General features: G+C 50.9%; 3 protein-coding genes across 5 annotated transcripts in view; 1 reads left to right on the top strand and 2 right to left on the bottom strand.

Moving 5' to 3' along the window:
• Positions 1-1,046: 1,046 nt before the first annotated feature.
• Positions 1,047-3,999, bottom strand: NPM2 (nucleophosmin/nucleoplasmin 2). 2 transcript variants are annotated; one of them, XM_033081420.1, is made up of 10 exons: positions 3,725-3,999; positions 3,564-3,643; positions 3,391-3,476; positions 2,813-2,929; positions 2,621-2,714; positions 1,687-1,826; positions 1,513-1,541; positions 1,380-1,419; positions 1,177-1,254; positions 1,047-1,088 (listed from the first exon to the last, which is right to left on the bottom strand). In XM_033081420.1, the coding sequence occupies exons 2-9, from the start codon at positions 3,619-3,621 to the stop codon at positions 1,210-1,212; spliced, it is 609 nt and encodes a 202-aa protein (XP_032937311.1). In that variant the 5' UTR covers positions 3,622-3,643; positions 3,725-3,999; the 3' UTR covers positions 1,047-1,088; positions 1,177-1,209. The 2 variants fall into 2 exon arrangements, with proteins under 2 accessions (XP_032937311.1, XP_032937312.1); XM_033081421.1 differs by having other exon boundaries at positions 1,702-1,826.
• A 542-nt stretch (positions 4,000-4,541) lies between these two features.
• PBDC1 (polysaccharide biosynthesis domain containing 1) lies at positions 4,542-9,474 on the top strand. Its single transcript, XM_033081424.1, has 6 exons — positions 4,542-4,635; positions 4,747-4,812; positions 5,538-5,597; positions 7,218-7,358; positions 8,341-8,452; positions 9,283-9,474. Exons 1-6 carry the CDS (start codon positions 4,609-4,611, stop codon positions 9,363-9,365), a joined length of 489 nt encoding a protein of 162 aa, XP_032937315.1. The 5' UTR covers positions 4,542-4,608; the 3' UTR covers positions 9,366-9,474.
• A 3,676-nt stretch (positions 9,475-13,150) lies between these two features.
• The window catches only part of XPO7 (exportin 7), a 36,532-nt gene continuing 26,606 nt past the window's right edge, over positions 13,151-23,076 (bottom strand). For both annotated transcript variants that reach the window (XM_033081352.2, XM_033081353.2), the window contains exons 19-28: positions 22,461-22,567; positions 21,849-21,937; positions 20,701-20,808; positions 20,496-20,578; positions 19,590-19,804; positions 18,763-18,901; positions 17,290-17,450; positions 16,148-16,246; positions 14,783-14,910; positions 13,151-13,470 (exon numbers count right to left, since the gene is read on the bottom strand). In XM_033081352.2, coding sequence (XP_032937243.1) covers positions 13,377-13,470; positions 14,783-14,910; positions 16,148-16,246; positions 17,290-17,450; positions 18,763-18,901; positions 19,590-19,804; positions 20,496-20,578; positions 20,701-20,808; positions 21,849-21,937; positions 22,461-22,567 — 1,223 coding nt within the window. In that variant the 3' untranslated portion in view covers positions 13,151-13,376. The remainder of the gene's footprint in view (positions 13,471-14,782; positions 14,911-16,147; positions 16,247-17,289; positions 17,451-18,762; positions 18,902-19,589; positions 19,805-20,495; positions 20,579-20,700; positions 20,809-21,848; positions 21,938-22,460; positions 22,568-23,076) is intronic.

Raw genomic sequence — 23,076 nt, 5'->3', positions numbered from 1 at the left:
GCACGAGAGTGTGGGGGGTTTGATTCCATTAAAAAAAAATAAAAATTCAAATTAATCTGCCTGTCAAAGGGGGACAGTGGGGAACTCACCCCATACCCTCAGGAAGGTGAGGGGTCTGATTCCATTAAAAAAAAACCCAAATTAACCTCCCTGGTCAAAGGGGGGCACAGTGGGGAACCCACCCCACATCTGCAGCAGAGCGGGCAGTTTTTATTCCATAAAAAAACCCAAAATTAACCCCCCCACACCAGGAATTCCACCCAAACCCCCCGAGGGCTCCGGGACCCCTCCCCACCCCGATCTTTGGGGGATGATTGATGGACACGGAGCCGTCATCGCCCCCCGGGTGTCCCCCCCGTCGGGGGCCGGAGCTGTCAGCGCCTCCCGGGGGGCGCAGGGAGCCCCTGCGGGGTGAGGACAGGCACAGCTGGCACAGCTGGACAGGAACGGGGCTGTCCCCTCCCTCTGTCCCCATCCCGGGGGGGCAGAGCGGGTTAAACCCCCCCTCAGCCCTGCCTGTCCTAAAACGGGGCTCAGCTCCTCTCTGGGCACCCCAAATTCAGGGTAGGGGGGTCCAAGTCTGTCCCTGATCCCTCCACTTTGTCCCCCCTTCTCACAGCCCCCAAATCCAGGGAAGCAGCTTCACTTGATGGAGAGTTCTCCCACAGCCCCCCCCAAATCCAGCACACCCCAAAAATGGGTTCAGACGCTCCAAAAAATAATCTAGAGAGCCCAAAAATGGCACAGAGCCCTCCCAAATATCCCTGAGCCCACCCCAAGACATCCCTAAGGAACCCCTAAAAAAACCAAACCTGGAGCATCCAGGTCTGCACCCCCTGGGGACCCCAAAACCGGGATGGGAACTCCCAAAAAACGAACCTGGAGACTTCAAAAATTAACCCAGAAATCCTGAAATAGCCCCGAGCCCGCCCAAAATTCCCCAAACCCCACTAAGGAACGGTTCCCCCAAATCCAGGGGGCTCCACCCGGGCAGCACAGGGAGCCAGGAGTGCAAAAAGTGGTTTTTTTTATTATTTGGGATTTGTGAGTGACACCGCCACCAGCAGAGCTCCTGCTGCCTCCAGCACCTGGAAGGGAAGGAACAAAAGGATTTTTTCACCCTCAGGGATCCCGGGGTGACCCCAGGGACCCCCAAATCCTCATCCCCACCCTCACCTGGCCACACTCAGATGGAATTCACGATTCCCGTCATTTCTTGGCCGCTGCTTTCCTGCCCCGGGCGGCTCCACGGCCCTGCGAGAATAGAGAGGGGCTGAACCCCAAATCTGCGCTTTTTTGGGGGTCACCATCACACCCTGACCCCTTTTCCCTCTCGGGGTGGGATCTCGGGGTTCGGGGGTCACCCCGAGAGCTCGTACCTTGCTGGGAAGGGGAGCCTTGGGGGCGAGGCTGTTCCTGCTGCCGAGAGAAAAGGGAGAAAAGGGAATTTGGGGATTTGGGGCGAGGGGTCCCGACCATGGGGATCCCCAGCTCCAGGGTTCCCGTACTCACAGCTCATCCTCCTTTTCCAGCTTCCTTTTCTGTGGGAGAGAGGGAAATAGAGGGTGGGGACTCTTCCTCCCCGAGGGATGAAGGCCAAAGCTCATCCCCCTGAACAGAGAGGGATTTGGGGTTCGTGCCCCCCTTCCCCGCCCCACAGGGACCCCAAAACCCCTCAGGGCTGACCTTGGCACTGCTGCCCTTGGCACTGCTGCCCTTCTGGGCACCCGAACGCTTGGGGGGCTTCTTGGGGGGCTCCTCCACGGCTTCCTCCTCATCATCCTCTTCATCATCCTCCTCATCATCCTCATCCGAGCTCTGCAGCACTGTGAGGAGAGCGCGGCTGAGCCCCCGACCCCGACACTGACGGGACACGGGGGGACGGGGGAGAGGGGACCCCGACACTCGGGGGACATGGGAGTAGAGGGGGGACACCCCGACACTCATGGGGGACACCCTGAAACTCACGGGACATGGCAGGGACACCCCGCCACTCACTCAGGGGGACATGTGAGGGACATCCCGACACTGAGGGGACACGGGAGCAGAGAGGGGACAGGCCGACACTCACTCAGGGGACATATAAGGGGGGCACGACACCCCGACACTCAAGAGGGACACCCCAACACTCAAGGGACACGGGAACGGGGGGGGACACCCTGACACTCACGGGGACATGGCAGGGGAGGGGGACACCCCGACACTCACAGGGGACACCGGGGGAACACCCCAACGCTCACGGGACATGGGAGTGGGGGGAACACCCCGACACTCACTCAGGGGGACATGTGAGGGACACCCCGACACTCAGGGGACACGGGAGCAGAGAGGGGACAGCCTGACACTGACGGGACATGGCAGGGGAGGGGGACACCCCGACACTCGGAGGACACGGGAAGGACACCCTGACACTCACTCAGGGGGACATGGGAGTGACACCCCGACACTCACGGGACATGGCAGGGGGACACCCCGACACTCACTCAAGGGGACATGTGAGTGACACCCCGACATTCATGAGGGACCCCGACACTCACGGGACATGGGAGGGACAGACGACACCCCGACACTCCCGGGGACACCCCGACACTCACACGGGGGACATGTGAGCGACACTCACGGATCACGAGCTGCCCGCTGATATAAACGGGCCCGGAGCCGGCTCGCAGGCGGAAAGTCGCGGGTGGGCTCAGCTCCATCCCGTCCAGCGTGGCCTGGAGAACGGGAGTGCAAACAGCTCCCGGCAGCCCCCAAAACGGGGGAGCCCACCAGAAACCCCCCGGAGCCCCCCAGAAACCCCCCGGGCTCTCACCATGGGCAGCACCGAGGGTTTCAGCGTGGCCAGGGGCACCGGGGTGCGGCTCTCGCTGTCCTCGGCTGTCACCTCCACCACGTGGAATTCATCGCGGGCCGCCTCCCCCAGGCAGATCTGGGAATCGGGAGGGAAATTGGGAATCAGGACCCCCACAGGAGCCAGGTGCTCCTCACACAGGGATTTTTTTTTGGGGTGGTGTTGAGGGTATCCCGGTGCCATCCCGGGAAATCTCCCTGAGGGATTGAGGAGAAAAATCTCGGCAGGATCCCCCGGGGGGTTTTGGGGATCCCCGGGGGAGTTTGGGGATCCTCAGGGTTTTTTTTGGGGATCCCACATCAGCCATGACCCTCCCAATGGGGAATTCATCCCCCAACAGCAAAGGGAAAATTCCCCCTAAAAACCTCAAAACCGGCAGGAATTTGGGGGGGCTGAGGGACACAATTCCCCCCTTCCTTGCCCACCACATCCTCATTAATTAATTCATCCTGGAATTAACGCCGGGCTGTGGGAAGAACGCCGTCCCTGCTTTAACCCCCGGGTTTCGGGTTTTTTTGGGGGTTTTTGGGGTCACGCACCGTGCGCAGGACCAGCTGCTGGTCACAGCTCCAGTCCTCGGGCACCTGGAAGGTGTGGGAGCTCCTGGCGCTGCTCAGCTCGCACCCTGCGGGGACAGGAGGGGACAGAGCCTTGCCAGGGTGGGTCCCGGCCGGGGGGGACACCCCGAGGGTTTGGGGGACACCACACTCACCCCAAAGGAGGGACACGGGCTTCTCGTCGCGGCTGTAGCTGCTGTCCGAGAAGGACATGGCTGGGGGGGGGTGACACAACCTGGGGGGGACACGCACAAATGTGGGACCCCCCCCTCGAACTGCAGCACCCCCAGGGCCGCCCCCAGCCCCAAACACTCACCCAAAGCAGAGAGCGCCCGAAATGCCACCCAAGGGACACCCGGGACACCCCAGGGCGGGCACTTATGGGGGGCAGCGGCGCCGCCCCCCCCGCGGCAGCCAATGGTTCATTAACGAGTTCATTAGAGCATTAATTAATCAGTGAGTTCGTTAGATCATGAATTAATCAATGAGCGCTAAGGAGGGGGTGATGAGTGTGGGACCCCCTGCTCGTCCCCGCCATGTGTCACAGGTCACCGCGTGGGGACATCCTGGGGGGGGCTGGGGCCGTGTCCCCGCGGGTCCCTCGATGTCCCCTCCGTGTCCCCACGGGTCCCCCGATGTCCCCTCCGTGTCCTCTCCATGTCCCCGTGTGTCCCCCGATGTCCCCTCTCTGTCCCCCCATGTCCCCTCCGTGTTGTCCCGTGTCCCCTCCATGTCCCGTCGTGTCCCCCTGTCCCTCCGTGTCCTCTCGTGTCCCTCGATCTCCTCGTGTCCCCTCGATCCCCTCGTGTTTCCTCGCCGCACGTGTCCGCCTGTCCCTCCCTCTGTCCCTCCCTGTCCCTCTGTCCCTCCCCTGTCCCTCCCCTGTCCCTCTGTCCCTCCCTGTCCGTCTGTCCCTCCCCTGTCCGTCTGTCCCTCTGTCCCTCCCCTGTCCCTCCCCTGTCCCTCTGTCCCTCCCTGTCCGCCTGTCCCTCCCCTGTCCGTCTGTCCCTCCCCTGTCCGTCTGTCCCTCCCCTGACCCTCTGTCCCTGTGTCCCTCCCCTGTCCCTCCCCTGTCCCTCCCCTGTCCGTCTGTCCCTCCCCTGTCCGTCTGTCCCTCCCCTGTCCCTCCCCTGTCCCTCTGTCCCTCCCCTGTCCCTCTGTCCCTCCCCCTGTCCGTCTGTCCCTCCCCTTCCGGCAGCGATGGCGGCGCTGGGGCTGGCGGGACTGGTGAGACTGGGGGGAACTGGGGGGAACTGGGGGGGTTCGGGGTGTCCCGGGGTGTCCCCGCTGTGTCCCCGGGGTGTCCCCGCGGTGTCGCAGCCCCGTGTCCCCCCCCAGGGTCCCGGCGAGGCCGCGGCGGCCGCTCAGGCTCTGACCCTGCCCGCGGAGAGCTACGGGAACGACGTGAGCGACTGGGGGAACTGGGGGGACTGGGAGAGACTGGGGGGACTGGGGGGACTGGGAGGGACTGGGGAGAGTGGGAGAACTGGGGGGGACTGGGGGGACTGGGAGAACTGGGGGGACTGGGAGGGACTGGGGGGAGTGGGAGAACTGGGGGGACTGGGAGGGACTGGGGGGAGTGGGAGAACTGGGGGGACTGGGGGGGACTGGGGGGAGTGGAGGGATTGGGGGGACTGGGGAGAGTGGGGGACTGGAAGGGACTGGGAGAACTAGGGGGGACTGGGGGCACTGGGAACACTGGTGGTAACTGGGAGGCACTGGAAGGCACTTGGGGGCCACTGGGAGGCACTGGGCGTAACTGGGAAGCACTGGGGACACTGGGGGTAACTGGAGGCACTGGTGGCACTGGGGGTTACTTGGGAGCACTGGGAGCACTGGGAGGCACTGGGAGTACTGGTGGCACTGGTGCCCCCTCCCCTCGGTGCCAGCCCCGTCCCTGCCCGGCACTGGGGGTTACTGGGGGTAACTGGGAGGCACTGGGGGCACTGGTGGCATTGGGGGTTACTGGAAGCACTGGGAGCACCGGTGGCATTGGGGGTTACTGGGGATAACTGGGAGGCACTGGGAGCACTGGGGGTTACTGGGAGCACTGGTGGCACTGGTGCCCCCTCCCCTCGGTGCCAGCCCTGTCCCTGTCCCCGTCCCTGTCCCTGTCCCTGTCCCTGCAGCCCCGGCTGGAGCTGGCCTGGGCCGAGCGCGCTCACCAGCACGCCCAGGTGCACTTCAACGTGAGTTTTTATCTCTGTTTTTGGGGTTTTATCTCTGGTTTATGGGGTTTATATGACTGATTTTTGGGGATTTTAGTGCTGTTTTTATGGGGTTTTATCCCTGATTTTTGGGGGTTTATATTGCTGATTTTGGGGGTTTATATTGCTGATTTTTGGTGTTTATATCCCTGATTTTTGGGGTTTTATCCCTGTTTTTATGGGGTTTTTATGTCTGATTTGGGGGTTTTATCTGTGATTTTTGGTGTTTATATAGCTGATTTTTGGGGTTTATATTGCTGATTTTTTGGGGTTTTATCCCTGATTTTTGGGGGGTTTTATCTCTGATTTTTGGGGCTTTTATCTCTGTTTTTGGGTTTATATCGCCGATTTTTGGGAGTATTATCCCTGATTTTTGTGGATTTTATCCCTGATTTTTGGGGGTTTTATTGCTGATTTTTGGGGTTTATATCGCTGATTTTTGGGGTTTTACCCCTGATTATTTTGGGTTTTTATCCCTGTTTTTATGGGGTTTTATCCCTGATTTTTGGTGTTTTATCCCTGATTATTTTGGGGTTTATATCCCTGATTTTGGGGGGTTTTATCCCTGATTATTTTGGGGTTTATATCCCTGATTTTGGGGGGTTTTATCCTTGATTATTTTGGGGTTTATATCTCTGATTTTGGGGGGTTTTATCCCTGATTTTTGGGGGTTTTATCCTTTATTTTTGGGGTTTTTACCTCTGTTACTGGGGGTTTATATCTCTGATTTTTGGGGTTTATATCTCTGATTTTTGGGGTTTATATCTCTGATTTTTGGGGTTTTATCCCTGGTTTTTGGGGTTTTTATTGCTGATTTTTTGGGGTTTTAGAGCTGTTTTTATGGGGTTTTATCCCTGATTTTGGGGTTTATATTGCTGATTTTTGGGGGTTTATATCCCTGATTTTTGGGGGTTTATCCCTGATTATTTTGGGGTTTTTATCTCTGTTTTTGGGGTTTATATCCCTGATTATTCTGGGGTTTTATCCCTGTTTTTATGGGGGTTTTATCCCTGATTATTTTGGGGTTTTTATCCCTGATTTTTGGAGTTTTTATCCCTGATTTTTGGGAGTTTTATCCCTGATTTTTGAGGGTTTTATCCCTGATTTTTGGAGTTTTTATCCCTGATTTTTGGGAGTTTTATCCCTGATTTTTGAGGGTTTTATCCCTGATTATTTTGGGTTTATATCCCTGATTTTATGGGGTTTATATCTCTGTTTGTGGGTTTTATCCCTGATTATTTTGGGTTTTTATCCCTGATTTTATGGGGTTTATATCTCTGTTTTGGGGTTTTATCCCTGATTATTTTGGGTTTTTATCCCTGATTTTTGGTGTTTTTTTCACTGATTTTATGGGGTTTATATCTCTGTTTTGGGGTTTTATCCCTGATTATTTTGGGTTTTTATCCCTGATTATTTTGGGTTTTTATCCCTGATTTTATGGGGTTTATATCTCTGTTTTGGGGTTTTATCCCTGATTATTTTGGGTTTATATCCCTGATTTTTGGTGTTTTTTTCACTGATTTTATGGGGTTTATATCTCTGTTTTGGGGTTTTATCCCTGATTATTTTGGGTTTTTATCCCTGATTTTTGGTCCCCCCCAGCTGCTGCAGTCGGTGGAGCCGCGGGGGCTGAGCCTGACCCCGCTGGACGAGCGGATCTACAGAGAGTTCCGGAAAAACTTCCCCGAGCTGCGCGTGGACGTGCTGGACCCCGAGGAGCTCAAATCGGAGGCGGCCAAGGAGGTTTGGGCATTTTCACTTTTTTAATGGGATTTTCTCTTTTTTTTTTCTGTGATTTTTCCAGTTTTTTAATGGGATTTTTCCCATTTTTTAATGGGATTTTACCTTTTTTTTTTCCTGGATTTTCTCTTTTTTTAATGGGATTTTTCCAGTTTTTTTATGGGATTTTCTCAGGTTTTTTCTGGGATTTTTCCCATTTTTTGTGGGATTTTACAATTTTTTTTTCCTGGATTTTCTCTTTTTTTCCTGGGATTTTCTCATTTTTTAATGGGATTTTTCCTGTTTTTTTAATGGGATTTTCTCCATTTTTTTTCCGGGATTTTACTATTTTTTAATGGGATTTTGCCATTTTTTTTCTGGGTTTTTCTCATTTTTTTCTGGGATTTTCTCTTTTTTTTTCCTGGGATTTTCTCTTTTTTGGTGGGGGGGGATTTTTCCAGTTTTTTTATGGGATTTTCTCATTTTGTTTCTGGGATTTTTCCAGTTTTTTCTGGGATTTTTCTTATTTTTTTTTTCTGGGATTTTTCCCTGGGATTTTCCCATTTTTCCCTGGGATTTTCCTTCTTTTTCCTGGGATTTTCTCATTTTTTAATGGGATTGTCCCAGTTTTTTTCTGGGATTTTCTCCATTTTTTTTTCCTGGGATTTTTCTCATTTTTTCCTGGGATTATCCCATTTTTTTTCCTGGGATTTCTCCCCATTTCCCTGGGATTTTCCTTGGGACTTTTCCCTTTTCCCTAGGATTTTCTCTGTGATTTTCCCATTTCCCTGGGATATTCCCCCCATTTTTAATGAGATTTTCTCCCTTTTTCCTGAGATTTTTAATGGGATTTTCCCATTTTTTAATGGGATTTTTCCATTTTTTTTCCTGAATTATCTCATTTTTTTCCTGGGACTTTCCCGTTATTTTCCTGGAATTTCCCTGGGATTCCCAATTCTTTCCCCAAGGATTTGTGTCCCAGTTGTGTTTAACCCTTTCCCTGCAGAAGTGGCGCCCGTTCTGCCTCAGCTTCCAGGAGCTGCTCCCGGATTTCAACTTCGGGACTTTGCTGCGCCTGGACTCGAGCGGGGAGTACAGCGAGGAGAATTCCATCCTGGGTGGGGAAAAAAAATGGGATTTGGGGGAAAAAATGGGATTTTGGGAAAAAAAATTGGGTTTTTGGGGAAAAAAAAAGAGATTTTTGGGGAAAAAAATGGGATTTTAGGGAAAAAAATGAGATTTTTGGGGGAAAAAAAATGGGATTTGGGGGGAAAACTCCATCCTGGGTGGGGGAAAATAATGGGAATTGGGGAAAAAAATGGGATTTTGGGGAAAACTCTATTCTGAGTGGGGAAAAAATGGGATTTGGGGGAAAAAATGGAATTTGGGGGAAAAAAAAGAGATTTTTGGGGAAAAAAATGGGATTTTGGGGAGAAACTCCATCGTGGGTGGTAGAAAATGGGATTTGGTGAGGGGGGAAATGGGATTTTTTTGGGAAAAACTCCATCATTGGTGGGGAAAACCCAAAATTTTGGGGGGAAAACAGCACCATGTTTGGTGGGAAAAAAAAGCATTTTCCATAGGAAAAAACGGCATTTTTGGTGAAAAACCAACATTTTTATTGATGAAAAACCACAATTTTTAGGGGGAAAACCCCATTCTCAGTGGGGAAAAAACCCCATTTAGGGTGGGAGTTTTTGCTAGGAAAACCCCATAATTTTTTCTGGGAAAAACCCCAAAATTTTTGGTGGAAAAAACCAGCATTTTGGTGAGAAAACAATATTTTTATTGATGAAAAAACACCATTTTTAGTGGAAAAACCCCATTTTCAGTGGGAAAAAAAACCCATTTAGGGTGGGAACCAAACCCCATTTGGGGTGGGAATTGGGGTCAGGGGTCTCCACCCCCTGAGCCCCCCCTGAGCTTTTTCCCCCCCCTCATTTTGCAGCCCCCAGGATCCAATTCTTCGCCATCGAGATCGCGCGGAACAGGGAGGGCTGCAACGACGGCGTGTTCAGGAAATCGGGATGAGCTCGGGATTTGGGGGATTTGGGGGATTTGGGGACCCCAAAACTCCATCTGAGATTTTGGGAAATCTCTGGAAGGGCTGGAGATGGAAATAAAGATTTGAAAATCCTGATTTTGGTGTTTGGGGTCGTTGTTAAATGGGATTTTGGGGTTAAATTGGAATTTGGGGTTTTGGGTTAAATGGGATTTTGGGTTAAATTGGAATTTGGGGTTTTTGGGTTAAATGGGATTTGGGGTTAAATTGGATTTGGGGTTTTTGGGTTAAATGGGATTTGGGGGTTTGGAGGTTAAATTGCATTTTGGGGTTAAATGGGAGTTTGGGTTTTGGGTTAAATGGGATTTTGGGGTTAAATTGGATTTTGGGGTTTTGGAGTTAAATGGGAGTTTGGGGGTTTTGGGTTAAATGGGATTTTGGGATTTTGGGGGTTAAATTGTGTTTTGGAATTTTGGATTAAATTGGATTTTGGGGTTTTGGGTTAAATGGGAGTTTGGGGTTAAATGGAATTTGGGGTTAAATTGGATTTTTGAGTTTGGGGTTTGATTGGGAAAAGGGGAAAGAGAAAGGGGAGATCCCTGGGGGGATTTGGGGACCCCAAATCTCCATCTGAGCCCCACTGTAGATTTTGGGAAATCTCTGGAAGGGCTGGAGATGGAAATAAAGATTTGAAAATCCTGATTTTGGTGTTTGGGGTCGCTGTTAAATGGGATTTTGGGGTTAAATTGGATTTGGGGTTTTTGGGTTTAATGGGATTTGGGGTTAAATTGGATTTGGGGTTTTGGGTTAAATGGGATTTTGGGTTAAATTGGAATTTGGGGTTTTGGGTTAAATGGGAGTTTGGGGGTTTGGAGGTTAAATTGTATTTTGGGGGTTTTGGATTAAATTGCATTTTGGGGTTTTGGGGTTAAATGGGAGTTTGGGGGTTTGGGTTTAATGGAATCTTGGGGGTTTGGGGTTAAATTGTGTTTTGGGATTTTGGATTAAATTGGATTTTGGGGTTTTGGGTTAAATGGCATTTTGGGGTTAAATTGGATTTTTGAGTTTGGGGTTTGATTGGGAAAAGGGGAAAGAGAAAGGGAAGATCCCTGGGGGGATTTTGGGACCCTAAATCTCCATCTGAGGGGAACCAGCCCCTGCTGCAGATTTTAGGAAATCTCTGGAAGGGCTGGAGATGGAAATAAAGATTTGAAAATCCCGATCTCGGTGTTTGGGGTCGCTGTTAAATGGGATTTTGGGGGTTTGGGGTTTAATGGGATTTGGGGATTTTAGGTTAAATGGGATTAAATTGGATTTGGGGGTTTTTGGTTAAATGGGATTTGGGGGTTTTGGGTTAAATGGGAGTTTGGGATTTTTGGGGTTTAATGGGAGTTTGGGGATAAATGGGATTTTATAGGGTTAAATTGGATTTTGGGGTTAAATGGGATTTTGGGGGTTTTGGGTTAAATGGGATTTTGGGGGTTTTGGGGTGCTGGGGGAAATTTTGGGAGTTCTGGGGAAGAGCTCGGGGGGAGATCTCGGGGTCCTGGGGGGGAATCTTGGGGTTCTGGGAAGAAATTTGGGGTGCAGGGAAGACTCTCGGGGTTATGGGGTGAGTCTCAATGTGCTGGGGTTCCCCCCGTGTTTTTGGGGTCACTCTCAGTGTTTTTGGGGTGTCTCTCAGTGTTTTTGGGGTCACTCTCAGTGTTTCTGGGGTGTCTCTCAGTGTTTTTGGGGTGTCTCTCAGTGTTTTTGGGGTCACTCTCAGTGTTTTTGGGGTGTCTCTCAGTGTTTTTGGGGTCACTCTCAGTGTTTTTGGGGTGTCTCTCAGTGTTTTTGGGGTGTCTCTCAGTGTTTTTGGGGTCACTCTCAGTGTTTTTGGGGTGTCTCTCAGTGTTTTTGGGGTGTCTCTCAGTGTTTTTGGGGTCCCCCCGAATTTTTGGGGTGCCCCCCGAGTCCAGAGCCGGCTCAGTACAAACCATCGGTTTTTATTTGCAGTCACAACGCGCACACGGCAGCGAGAACAGCCCGGCCTGCCCACGGGGAGGGGAGAAAAACAACCCAAACCCACCCAGAGCCAGCCTAAACCCGGCCCAGACCCCGCCTAAACCCGGCCCAGACCCTGCTAAACCCGGCCCAGACCCCGCCTAAACCCAGCCAAAGCCCAGCTCAAACCAGATCCCGAATGGAAATAAAATAAAATAAAAAATAAAAAATAAAATAAATTGGGAGGGGTTTGAGGGATCAGAGCAGCAGCAACGGGGGGGCAGGAAAAGGGGAACCCCCCAGTCCATCCCAGTCCATCCCAGTTTATCCCAGTCCATCCCAGTCCTCCCAGTGCCCCCATCCCAAGCCCGGCTCGGGGCGGCCCCGCGGGGATTTTGTTCCTTCCCAGGGGCTGCTGCAGCCCCAAAATGGGGGGAAAAAGGGAAAAAAATGGGAAAAAAGGGAGGGGAAAGGGGAAAAAATGGGAAAAAAGGGATGGGAAAGGGGAAAAAATGGGAAAAAAGGAATGGGAAAGGGGTAAAAAGGGAAAAAAATGGGAAAAAAAAGGGTGGGAAAGGGAAGAGAAGGAGGAAAAAAGGGATGGAAAAGGAGGGGAAAAATGAAGGGAAAAGGAGGAGAAGGGGGAAAAAAGGGATTGAAAAGGAGGAAAAGAGGGATGGAAAGGGGAAAAAGGGGATGGGAAAGGAAGAGAAAAGAATGGAAAAGGAGGAGGGGGAATAAAAGGGATTGAAAAGGAGGAGAAGGAGGGAAAATTGGATGGAGGAGGAGAAGGAGAAAAAGGATGGAAAAGGAGGAGGAAGAGAAAAAGCTTGGAAAGGGAGGAGAAAAAGGATGGAAAAGGAGGAAATAAAGAGGAAAAGGAGATTGGAAAGGGAGGAAAAAAAAGGAAAAAGGGAATGGAAAGGGAGGAAAAAAAGGAGGAAAAGGGGATTGGAAAGGGAGTAAAAAAAAGGAAAAAGGGATGGAAAAGAAGAGGAAAAAGGGAATGGAAAAGGAGGAAAAAGAGGGGTAGGGCCCTGTTTGGGGTCAGTGCCACAGGGGAGGGGAGGGGACACCCAGAGCAAACACGAACAAGGGGGTCACAGGGTCACATGGGGGTCATGTAGGGGTCACAGAGGTCACAGGGGTCACGCCATGGCTTCGAGTTCCCAAGAACGAGGGTGAGACGGGGTCGGGAATTTGGGATTTGAAATTTTTTTTTCTTTTTTTTTTTTTTTTTTTTGAGGTGGGGGGAGGCTTAATAAGAAAAAATATACATTTGGAATTTTACAATGCCTTTTTTTTTTGTGGTGTATTTTTTTATTATTTTTATTTTTATTATTATTCTTTTTATTTTTTTTAATTTTTTTTTAATTTTTTTTTTTTTTGTGTTGTTTGAGTTTTTTTTTTTTGCTTCTCTCTACAGCTTGTCTCACTAAATAATCTCTGCACTTTCACACAGCCACCCCTTGCCCAGTAAAGCTTCAGGCCACACTTTCCTCACACACTCACAACCCTCACACCAGCACTGGCTGCACCAGACTCTGTAAAAATTTCAATCACACTTTGTTTTTTTTTTTTATCCTTTTTGTTTTTTTTTTTTTTTTAAATCATTTTGGTTTTTGTGTGGTTTTTTTTTGTCGTTTTTTTTCGCCTTTTTTTGTCTTTTTTTTTTTTTTTAATTTTTTTTTTCTCTCGTTTTTCTGAAACTCAATATAAACCTTGCTCCAAAATGTTATGAAAAAATGTACATTTTTTTTTTTTTTTGTCTGTTTGTTTTTTTTTATACAAGGCAGGCTTTTCTCTCAGCAGAGCTGGCGGGTTCCACATTCCAACCAGGAGGGGAAGGAAACAAAAAAAAAAAAAAATTTGAGAGAGAGAAAAAAGAGAAAAAGAGAGAGAGACAACACCTTGGAATTCCTGCACCTGGATTCTGTCCCTTCCCCACAGGAAAAACACCTGGCCAGGTGAGCTGAACCTGCTGCTCCCTCCTCGCTGGGGTTTGGGGTTTTTTGGGGTTTTTTTGGGTTTTTTGGGGTTTTTCCTGGCTGCTGTCAGCTCATCATGTCGTTGCTGTTGACGCCGTAGCTCGAGTTCTTCATGGAGTCGTTGACCTCCCTCCGGAATGCTGAGAGGTTCTGGGTGAACCTGGGGAAAAATGGGAGAATTCAGGATTGCACAGGAATGCTGAGAGGTTCTGGGTGAACCTGGGGAAAAATGGGAGAATTCAGGAGTGCACAGGAATGCTGAGAGGGGAAATGAGAGAGGTGTGAGCTCAGAATTGCACAATTCCAGATTCTGGGGGAAATGGGAGAGCTCAGAATTGCACAGGAATGCTGAGAGGGGAAATGAGAGAGGTGTGAGCTCAGAATTGCACAATTCCAGATTCTGGGGAAATTGGGGGTTCCTCCATCCCTGGGAGTGTCCCAGGAGTACCCTGGGGTTGTGGCAGGTGTGGTGGGAAATACCTGTGGGTAAGCTCCCATCCCATCCCATATCCCATAAATCCCACACCCCACACCCACCTGTTGCAGTTCTTGGTGAGCAGGTTGCGCTCGATGCCCCACATCCCATAAATCCCACAAATCCCATAAATCCCACACCCTGTATCCTCACCTGTCCGCGGTTCTTGGTGAGCAGGTTGCGCTCGATGCCCCACACCCCATAAACCCCATATCCCATAAATCCCACACCCTGTATCCCCACCTGTCGCGGTTCTTGGTGAGCAGGTTGCACTCAATGCCCCACATCCCATAAACCCCATAAATCCCATAAATCCCATAAATCCCATAAATCTCACTCTCACCTGTCGCGGTTCTTGGTGAGCAGGTTGCACTCAATGCCCCACATCCCATAAACCCCATAAGTCCCATAAATCTCACACCCACCTGTCGCGGTTCTTGGTGAGCAGGTTGCACTCAATGCCCCACATCCCATAAATCCCATAAATCCCATAAATCCCATAAATCCCATAAATCTCACTCTCACCTGTCGCGGTTCTTGGTGAGCAGGTTGCGCTCGATGCCCCACATCCCATAAATCCCACAAATCCCATAAATCCCACACCCTGTATCCTCACCTGTCCGCGGTTCTTGGTGAGCAGGTTGCGCTCGATGCCCCACATCCCACAAATCCCATAAATCCCATAAATCCCATAAATCCCATAAATCTCACTCTCACCTGTCGCGGTTCTTGGTGAGCAGGTTGCGCTCGATGCCCTATATCCCATAAATCCCATAAATCCCATAAATCCCATAAATCTCACACCCACCTGTCGCGGTTCTTGGTGAGCAGGTTGCGCTCAATGCCCCACACCCCATAAACCCCATATCCCATAAATCCCACACCCTGTATCCCCACCTGTCACGGTTCTTGGTGAGCAGGTTGCACTCAATGCCCCACATCCCATAAACCCCATAAGTCCCATAAATCCCATAAATCCCATAAATCTCACTCTCACCTGTCGCGGTTCTTGGTGAGCAGGTTGCGCTCGATGCCCTCCATCAGGTTCTCGAAGCACAGGTGCATGGCCTGCTGCTTCTCGGGGGGCTGGCTGTTCACAATGCTGTTCCGCAGGTCCGAGAAGTACTGCGGGCAGCCAGGGGTTAACTCAGCCCAGGATCATCCCAAGGATCATCCCAGCCATGGGACATTCCAGAGATGATCCCAGCCATGCACATCCCAAGGATCATCCCAAGGATCATCCCAGCCATGGGACATTCCGGAGATGATCCCAGCCATGCACATCCCAAGGATCATCCCAAGGACCATCCCGGCCACGGGACATTCCAGAGATGATCTTGGCCTTGGGCATCCCAAGGATCATTCCAAGGATGGTCCCAGCCATTGGATCACCCCAAGGATCATTCCATCCATCGACTCATCCCAAGGATCATCCCAAGGATTATTCCATCCACAGGATCATCCCAAGGATCATCCCAGCCATGGGACATCCCAAGGATCATCCCAAGGATCATTCCATCCATTGGACCATCTAAGGATCATTCCATCCATGGGATCATCCACTGGACCATCCAAGGATCATTCCATCCATTGAATCATCCCAAGGATCATCCCAAGGATCATTCCATCCATTGAATCATCCCAAGGATCATCCCAAGGATCATTCCATCCATGAGATCATTCCAAGGATCATTGTGGCCATGGGATCATCCCAAGGATCATTCCAAGGATGATCCCAGCCATGGGAATTGATACAATCATTCCAAGGATCATCATGGCTATTGGATTATTCCAAGAATCATTCCATCCATGGAATCATTCCAAGGATGGTCCCAAGGATCATCCCAAGGATCATCCCAGCCATGGGACATTCCAAAGATCATCCTAAGGATCACTCCAAGGATCATCCCAAGGATCATCACAAGGATCATTCCAAGGATGATCCCAGCCATGGGAATTGATATGATCATTCCAAGGATCATCATGGTCATTGGATTATTTCAAGGATCATTCTAATGTTGGGATCATTCCAAGGATCATCACGGCCATGGGACATCCCAAAGATCATCCTAAGGATCACTCCAAGGATCATCCCAAGGATCATCCCATCCTTTGGATCATCACAAGGATCATTCCATCCATTGGACCATCCAAGGACCATCCCAAGGATAATTTCATCCATGGGATCACCCCAAGGCTTACCCCAAGGATCATTCCATCCCAAGGACCATCCCAAGGATCATTCCATCCCAAGGATCATCCCAAGGATCATTCCATCCTTTGGATCATCCCAAGGATGTTCCCATCCCTGGGACCATCCCGAGGATTTTCCGGGAGCCGTTCCTGCCCCAGCAGCCCTCACCTTCTCGTTGAGCAGGATGAGGCCGAGCAGGGGCCGGCTCATGGACCACTGGTTGCGGCAGTCCTCGAAGATGATGATGTTCAGCACCGTGGAGAGCATCTGGGCACCAAAGGGTTAAAGACCCTCATCCCAGAACATGGATCACAGCACAATCCCAATCATGGATCCCATCCCAAATCCAATCTCAAATCCCAAATGTCGTCCCAATCCCATGGATCCCATCCCATCCCATCCCATCCCATCCCATCCCATCCCATCCCATCCCATCCCATCCCATCCCATCCCATCCCATATCCAATCTCAAATCCCAAATCCCATCCCAATCCCATGGATCCCAACCCAGCCCAAATTCAATCTCAAATCCCAAATCCTATCCCAATCCCATAGATCCCATCCCAGCCCAAATCCAATCCCAAATCCCATCCCATCCCCACAGATCCCATTCCAAATCCCATCCCAAATCCCATGGATCCCTTGGATCCCATCCCAGCTCATCAATCCCATAAATCCCATCCCTTGGAGCCCATCCCATCAATCTCAAATCCCAAATCCCAGGAACCCTGCTGCTTCTTGGGGTGCCCAGGTGACTTTTGGGGGTCTTTGGGGGCTCTCTAGGTGCATTTTTACCCCTCCCCAGGTATTTCTTACCCTCGCCAGGTGCATTTTTACAACCCCAGGTATTTTTTCCCCCTCCCCAGGTACACTTTTTGTCTCTCCAGGTATTTTTTCTGCCTTCCCAGGTACATTTTTCCCCTCCCCAGGTATTTCTTTACCCTCCCCAGGTACATTTTTACAACCCCAGGAGTATTTTCCCCCTCCCCAGGTATTTATTTATCCTCCCCAGGTGCATTTTTACATCCCCAGGTGCATTTTTCCCCCTCCCCAGGTGCATTTTTGTCTTCCCAGCCATTTTTCCCCTCCCCAGGTATTTCTTTACTCTCCCCAGGTATTTTTCCCCCTCCCCAGGTATTTCTTTACCCTCCCCAGGTGCATTTTTACAACCCCAAGTATTTTTACCCCCTCCCCAGGTACATTTTTTATCTCCCTAGCCATTTTTTTCCCTCCCCAGGTACAGTTTTTGTCTCCCCAGGTATTTTTACCCTCCCCAGGTATTTTTCCCCCCAGGTGTTTGTGGGGCTCACCTGCTGGATCATCTCGGGGTGCTGCTGCATGATGTGCAGGAAGCGATCGCTCTCCTGCGCCAGCGGCGTCGATCTCTTCTTGGTGCTGCGCGAGAGCTGCTTGAACAGGTAGGTGACGATGTGGTCCAGGCAGGAGCAGCACCCCGTGCACACCATGGTGTCTGGGGGGTTACAAATGGGGTTTTGGGGGTTAAAATGGAGAAATATGGGGGTTTGGGGTTTTGAACAGGTGGGTGATGATGAGGTCCAGGCAGGAGCAGCACCCTGTGCACACCATGGTGTCTGAAATGGTGCCTGAAAATTCCCGAATCCCAATCCCAGATTACCCCTTGGAGAATCCCAAATCCCAATCTGAAATCCCAATCCCCAATCCCATCCCAATCCTGCATTACCCAGTGTGGTGAGCCCCTCGAAGAATCCCAAACCCCAAATCCCCAATCCCAAACCCCAATCCCGCATTACCCAGCGTGGTGAGCCCCTCGGAAAATCCCAAACCCCAAATCCCCAATCCCAAACCCCAAACCTCAATCCCCAATCCCAATCCCGCATTACTCAGCGCGGTGAGCCCCTCGGAGAATCCTGAATCCCAATCCCAAATCCCCAATCCCCAATCCCAAACCCCAATCCCAATCCTGCATTACCCAGCGTAGTGATCCCCTCAGAGAATCCTGAATCCCAATCTGAAATCCCAATCTGAAATCCCAATTCCCAATCCCAACCCCTAACCCCAATCCCAATCCCAACCCAAATCCTACATTACCCAGCGCAGTGAGAGCCCCTCGGAGAATCCCAAACCCCAAATCCCCAATCCCAACCCCAATCCCAATCCCCAATCCCAAATCCCAACTCCAAATCCCAATCCCAAACCAAATCCTGCATAACCCAGTGCCGTGAGACCCTTGGAGAATCCTGAATCCCAATCCCAAACCCCAATTCCAAACCCCAAATCCTCAATCCCAAATCCCAACCCCAAATCCTGCATTACCCAGCACGGAGAATCCCGAATCCCAATCCCTAAACCCCAATCCCCAATCCCAAATCCCAACCCCAATCCCAACCCCAATCCCACATTACCCAGCACAGTGAGCCCCTTGGAGAATCCTGAATCCCAATCCCAATCCCCAAATCCCCAATCCCAACCCCAAACCCCAATCCCCAAATCCCCAACCCTAAACCCCAATCCCCAATCCTGCATTACCCAGTGCGGTGAGCCCCTTGGAGAACCCAAACCCCAATCCCAATCCCCAACCCCAAATCCCAACCCCAATCCCGCATTACCCAGCACGGTGAGCCCCTCAAAGAATCCTAATCTCCAATCCCAATCCCAAACCCCAATCCCCAATCCCAACCCCAAACCCCAAATCCCCAATCCCAAATCCCATCCCAATGCCGCATTACCCAGCGCAGTGAGCCCCTCGGAGAATCCCAAACCCCAAATCCCCAACCCCCAATCCCACCCCAATCCCGCATTACCCAGCGCGGTGAGCCCCTCGGAGATGGAGGACAGGATGTACATGATCACGTGGGGCTCCAGGCTGGCAATGAAGTTCATGTGGTCCTGGGTCAGCACTTCCAGCAGGGAATAATAGGATTGGCTCAGCTTGGGGTAATCCTGCGGGAAAAACCCGGAAAAGTCCCCTCCTAAAAATCCTCCTCCAATTCCACCTCCCTTCAGCCATCCCAGGCTCAACATTCCCAAAATTCTCCTGGATTTTCTCACCCCCTCCCTAAAATTCTGTTTTCCCCCTCGTCAATCCCCTTTTGGGGTTTTCCTGGACACCAGCAGTTTGATGAAGGTCTGCAGCTCCTTGTGGGACATCCCAAACCTCAGTGACACCCCAATCCCTGTGACACCCCATTCCCTGTGATACCAGTGACACCCCAATCCCTGTGACACCTCAATCCCAGTGATACCAGTGACACCTCAATCCCAGTGACACCCCAAACCCTGTGACACATCAATCCCTGTGACTCCCAAACCTCAGTGACACCCCAACCCCAGTGACATCCCAATCCCAATGACATCCCAATCCCTGTGATACCCCAATCCCTGGGACACCCCAGCGACACCCCAATCCCTGTGACACCCCAATCCCAGTGACACCCCAGTGACACCCCAATCCCTGTGATTCCCCCAGTCTCTGACCAGCAGGTCGCTGTGGGGGATGGACAGCAGCAGTTTGATGAAGGTCTGCAGCGCCTTGTGGGACACCCCAATCCCTGTGAGATCCCAATCCCAATGACACCCCAATCCCAGTGACACCCCAGTGACACCCCAAACCCTGAGGACTGTCTCTGACCAGCAGGTCGCTGTGGGGGATGGACAGCAGCAGTTTGATGAAGGTCTGCAGCGCGTTGTCCAGCGCGTCGTCGCCGTAGAGCCGGAAGACGCCGAAGTTGACGTAGCTGCCGCTCAGCGCCGCCTTCAGCATGGAGAAGCAGATGGAGATTCCCTTGAGCTTCAGCGCGTACACCTGGTCCTTGGGCACCTCCCCCAGCGTCAGGATGCGATTCCCTGCGGGAATTCCCGGTTGGGGTCACCGAGCCAGGGGTTCCAAACCGCCCCGGGACTGAAAATCCATTCCCGTCCAAAACTGGACTGAAAATCCACTCCCATCCAAAATCAGACTGAAAATCCATTCCCATCCAGAATCTGGGAGTGAAAATCCATTCCCATCCAAAATCTGGTGTTGAATATCCATTCCCATCCTAAATCTGGGAGTGAAAATCCATTCCCAACCAAAATCTGGGAGTGAAAATCCATTCCCATCCTAAATTTGGGCACTGGGATGGGATTTCAAGTCCATCCCAACCCAAAATTTGGGAATTTTTTCCATGGATGAATCCAGGATGTTTCCAGAATGTTCCCAGGATGTTTCCATGGATGAATCCAGGATATTCCCAGGATTTTCCCATGGATGAATCCAGGATTTTTCCAGGATGCCACCATGGATGAATCCAAGGTTTTCCAGGATTTTTCCAGGGTTTTTCCATGGATCAATCCAGGATTTTTCCATGGATCAATCCAGGATTTTCCCAGGATGTAACCACGGATGAATCCAAGGTTTTCCAGGATTTTTCCAGGATTTTTCCATGGATCAATCCAGGATTTTTCCATGGATCGATTCAGGATTTCTCCAGGATGTAACCATGGATGAATCCAAGGTTTTCCAGAATTTTCCAGGGTTTTTCCAGGGCTCCCTCACCGTAGGTTGTGATCATCTTGCTGGTCTCCCGGAAGAGCAGGATCCCATTGGGAGAGGAGACATCGAACTGGAGCCGCTGGGACCTGGGAAAAGTGGGAATGTGAGAGCCAGGGGGGATCCAGGGGATGGGGAAAAACAGAGAATAACCCCACCCCATCCCAAGGTGCAGAATTCCATGAAATCCCAGATTTTTGGGAACTCTCACCTGTTGTGGACCAGCTCAGCCATGAGCTTGAGGACGGGCGTGGTGCAGGCGGGGTCGTGGTACCAGAGCTCGATGGCTCTCTGCAGGATGGGCATGTACGAGGGGTAACTGCAGGAAATTAAGGAATTCCCACTTTTCCAGCCCAAAAAATACCCAGGTGTCTTGGGTTATAAAACAAGATGTGATCAAAAATGTCTGTTCTGTCAGCAGCAGTTAAACCAGCTGTGGCAGTGATCCTGATCTCTGTGGGATATCTCCTGTTCATGGCCAGCTGTTAAACCAGCTGGGGCAGTGTTCTTTATCTTTCCACAGCCCATCCTCCCTCCAGGAGATCTCTCCTGTCCATGGCCACTGAGTCCCAGGGCACGGCTGATAAAATTCCATCATCCCATGGGGAGATGCTCCAGCCAGGGGAGGAGCCAAGCATTTCCTACCCTGATCAAATCTGAGATTTGGAACATCAGAGCAGCCTTTCCCACTGGATCCCAGAGGAAAACCAGACCCTTCCACATCATCCCTGGAGCTCCAGAGGGAAACTGCACCTTGTCCAGGAGCACTGCTCCAGCTGAGCCACATCTGTCACTGCAGGAGGATGCAGCCACCATGGGATGGGACTGCTGCCAACACCCTGCCTGACTGACGGCTGTCAGCTTGGATTCTGACTCTGGCAGGGCTTGGGGTTGTTCTTTGGAATTCTGTATTTCTATTTTAATTTCCCTAGTAAAGAACTGTTATTCCTATTCCCATAGCTTTGCCTGAGAGCCCCTTGATTTCAAAATGATAATAATTTGGAGGGAGGGGGTTTCTATTCTCCATTTCAAAGCGAGGCTCCTGCCTTTCTCAGCAGACACCTGTCCTCCAAACCAGGACAGCAGGGAATGAGAATTCCACATGGGCAGCAAAGAGGGGGAGTGTAGTGATGATTCTGGGTGAAATTTGGTGGTTTTTTGGGTTTTTTTATCCTGGGAGAAAGCAGGGATATTTATCCTGGGCTATTTCTACAGGTGCTCCCTGAGGATTTTTGGGATTTGGGGAGGATTTTTGGGATATTTCTGGAGTTGTTCCCTGGGGATTTTTTGGATATTTCTGGGGGTGCTCCCTGGGGATTTCGGGAGTGTTCCCTGGGATTTTCTGGGATTTCAGGATACATCCACTCGAAGAGCATCATGAAGCTGCTCTTGGCGTTGAAGGCGAAGGCGATGCCGCGCAGGTCCCGCACCAGCCCCACCAGAGTGCGCTGGGAACGGGAATGGGAGAAACAGGAATGGGATAAATGGGAATGGGAACAGGAATGGGAACGGGAACAGGAACAGGAGCAAATGGGAGTGGGAATGGGAACAAGAACAGCCAGGAATGGGAACAGGCAGACAGGGAACAGGAACACAACAAAATTAAACATAAAACAGAAGAATAAAACACAGCAAAATTCAGACACCCCCATTCCAGAGCACACCTGATCCCAAATCCCACTAAATTGATCCCAAGGGATCTAGGAACCCCAATTCCCATTGAACTGATCCCAATTCCCTCTAGACTGATCCCAAGGGATTCAGGAACCCCAATTCCCACTAAACTGATCCCAGTTTCCTCTGGACTGATCCCATTTCCCATTAAACTGATCCCAATTCCCTCTGGACTGATCCCAAGGGATTCAGGCACCCCCAATTCCCTCTGGACCAATCCCAATTCCCTCAGAACCCCCAAATCCCACAGGGAAGACCCCGGAGAAGTGGGAGAATTGGGAATTCCCCCGGGCTGACCTTGGCCTCCTGCTCGTTGAAGGAGTTGGTGCTGAACATCTGAGCCACGGTCTCGAAGGCAGCGGTGAGGGGCAGCATGAACTGCTCGTACTGATCCTCGTCCTCCCCTGGAAAAAATCATGGAAAATCCATGGGAATTCCATGGAAAAATCCCCCAGGAACTGCTCAGACTGATCCTCGCCCTCCCCTGGAAAAAATAATGGAAAATCCATGGGAATTCCATGGAAAAACCCCCCAGGAACTGCTCAGACCGATCCTTGTCCTCCCCTGGAAAATACCATGGAAAATCCATGGAAAAAATAATGGAAAATCCATGCAAAATCCATGGGAATTCCATGGAAAACCCCCCCAGGAACTGCTTGTACTGATCCTCATCCTCCCCTGGAAAACATCATGGAAAATCCATGGAAAAAATCATGGAACATCCATGGGAATTCCAGGGAAAATCCATGGGAATTCCATGTAAAACCCCTCAGGACCTGCTCAGACTGTTCCTCGTCCTCCCCCTGGAAAAAACTGATCCCAAATCTTGGGATGGGAAAATTTAATCCAAATCTTGGTAGCATGAAAAAATTTATTCCCAGTTTTAAGGGAAAATTGATCCCAAATCTTTTTA

This window comes from Catharus ustulatus, chromosome 27, assembly GCF_009819885.2.
Source record: "Catharus ustulatus isolate bCatUst1 chromosome 27, bCatUst1.pri.v2, whole genome shotgun sequence".
NCBI lineage: Eukaryota > Metazoa > Chordata > Aves > Passeriformes > Turdidae > Catharus > Catharus ustulatus.
This window is presented reverse-complemented; position numbering and strand designations above follow the sequence as displayed.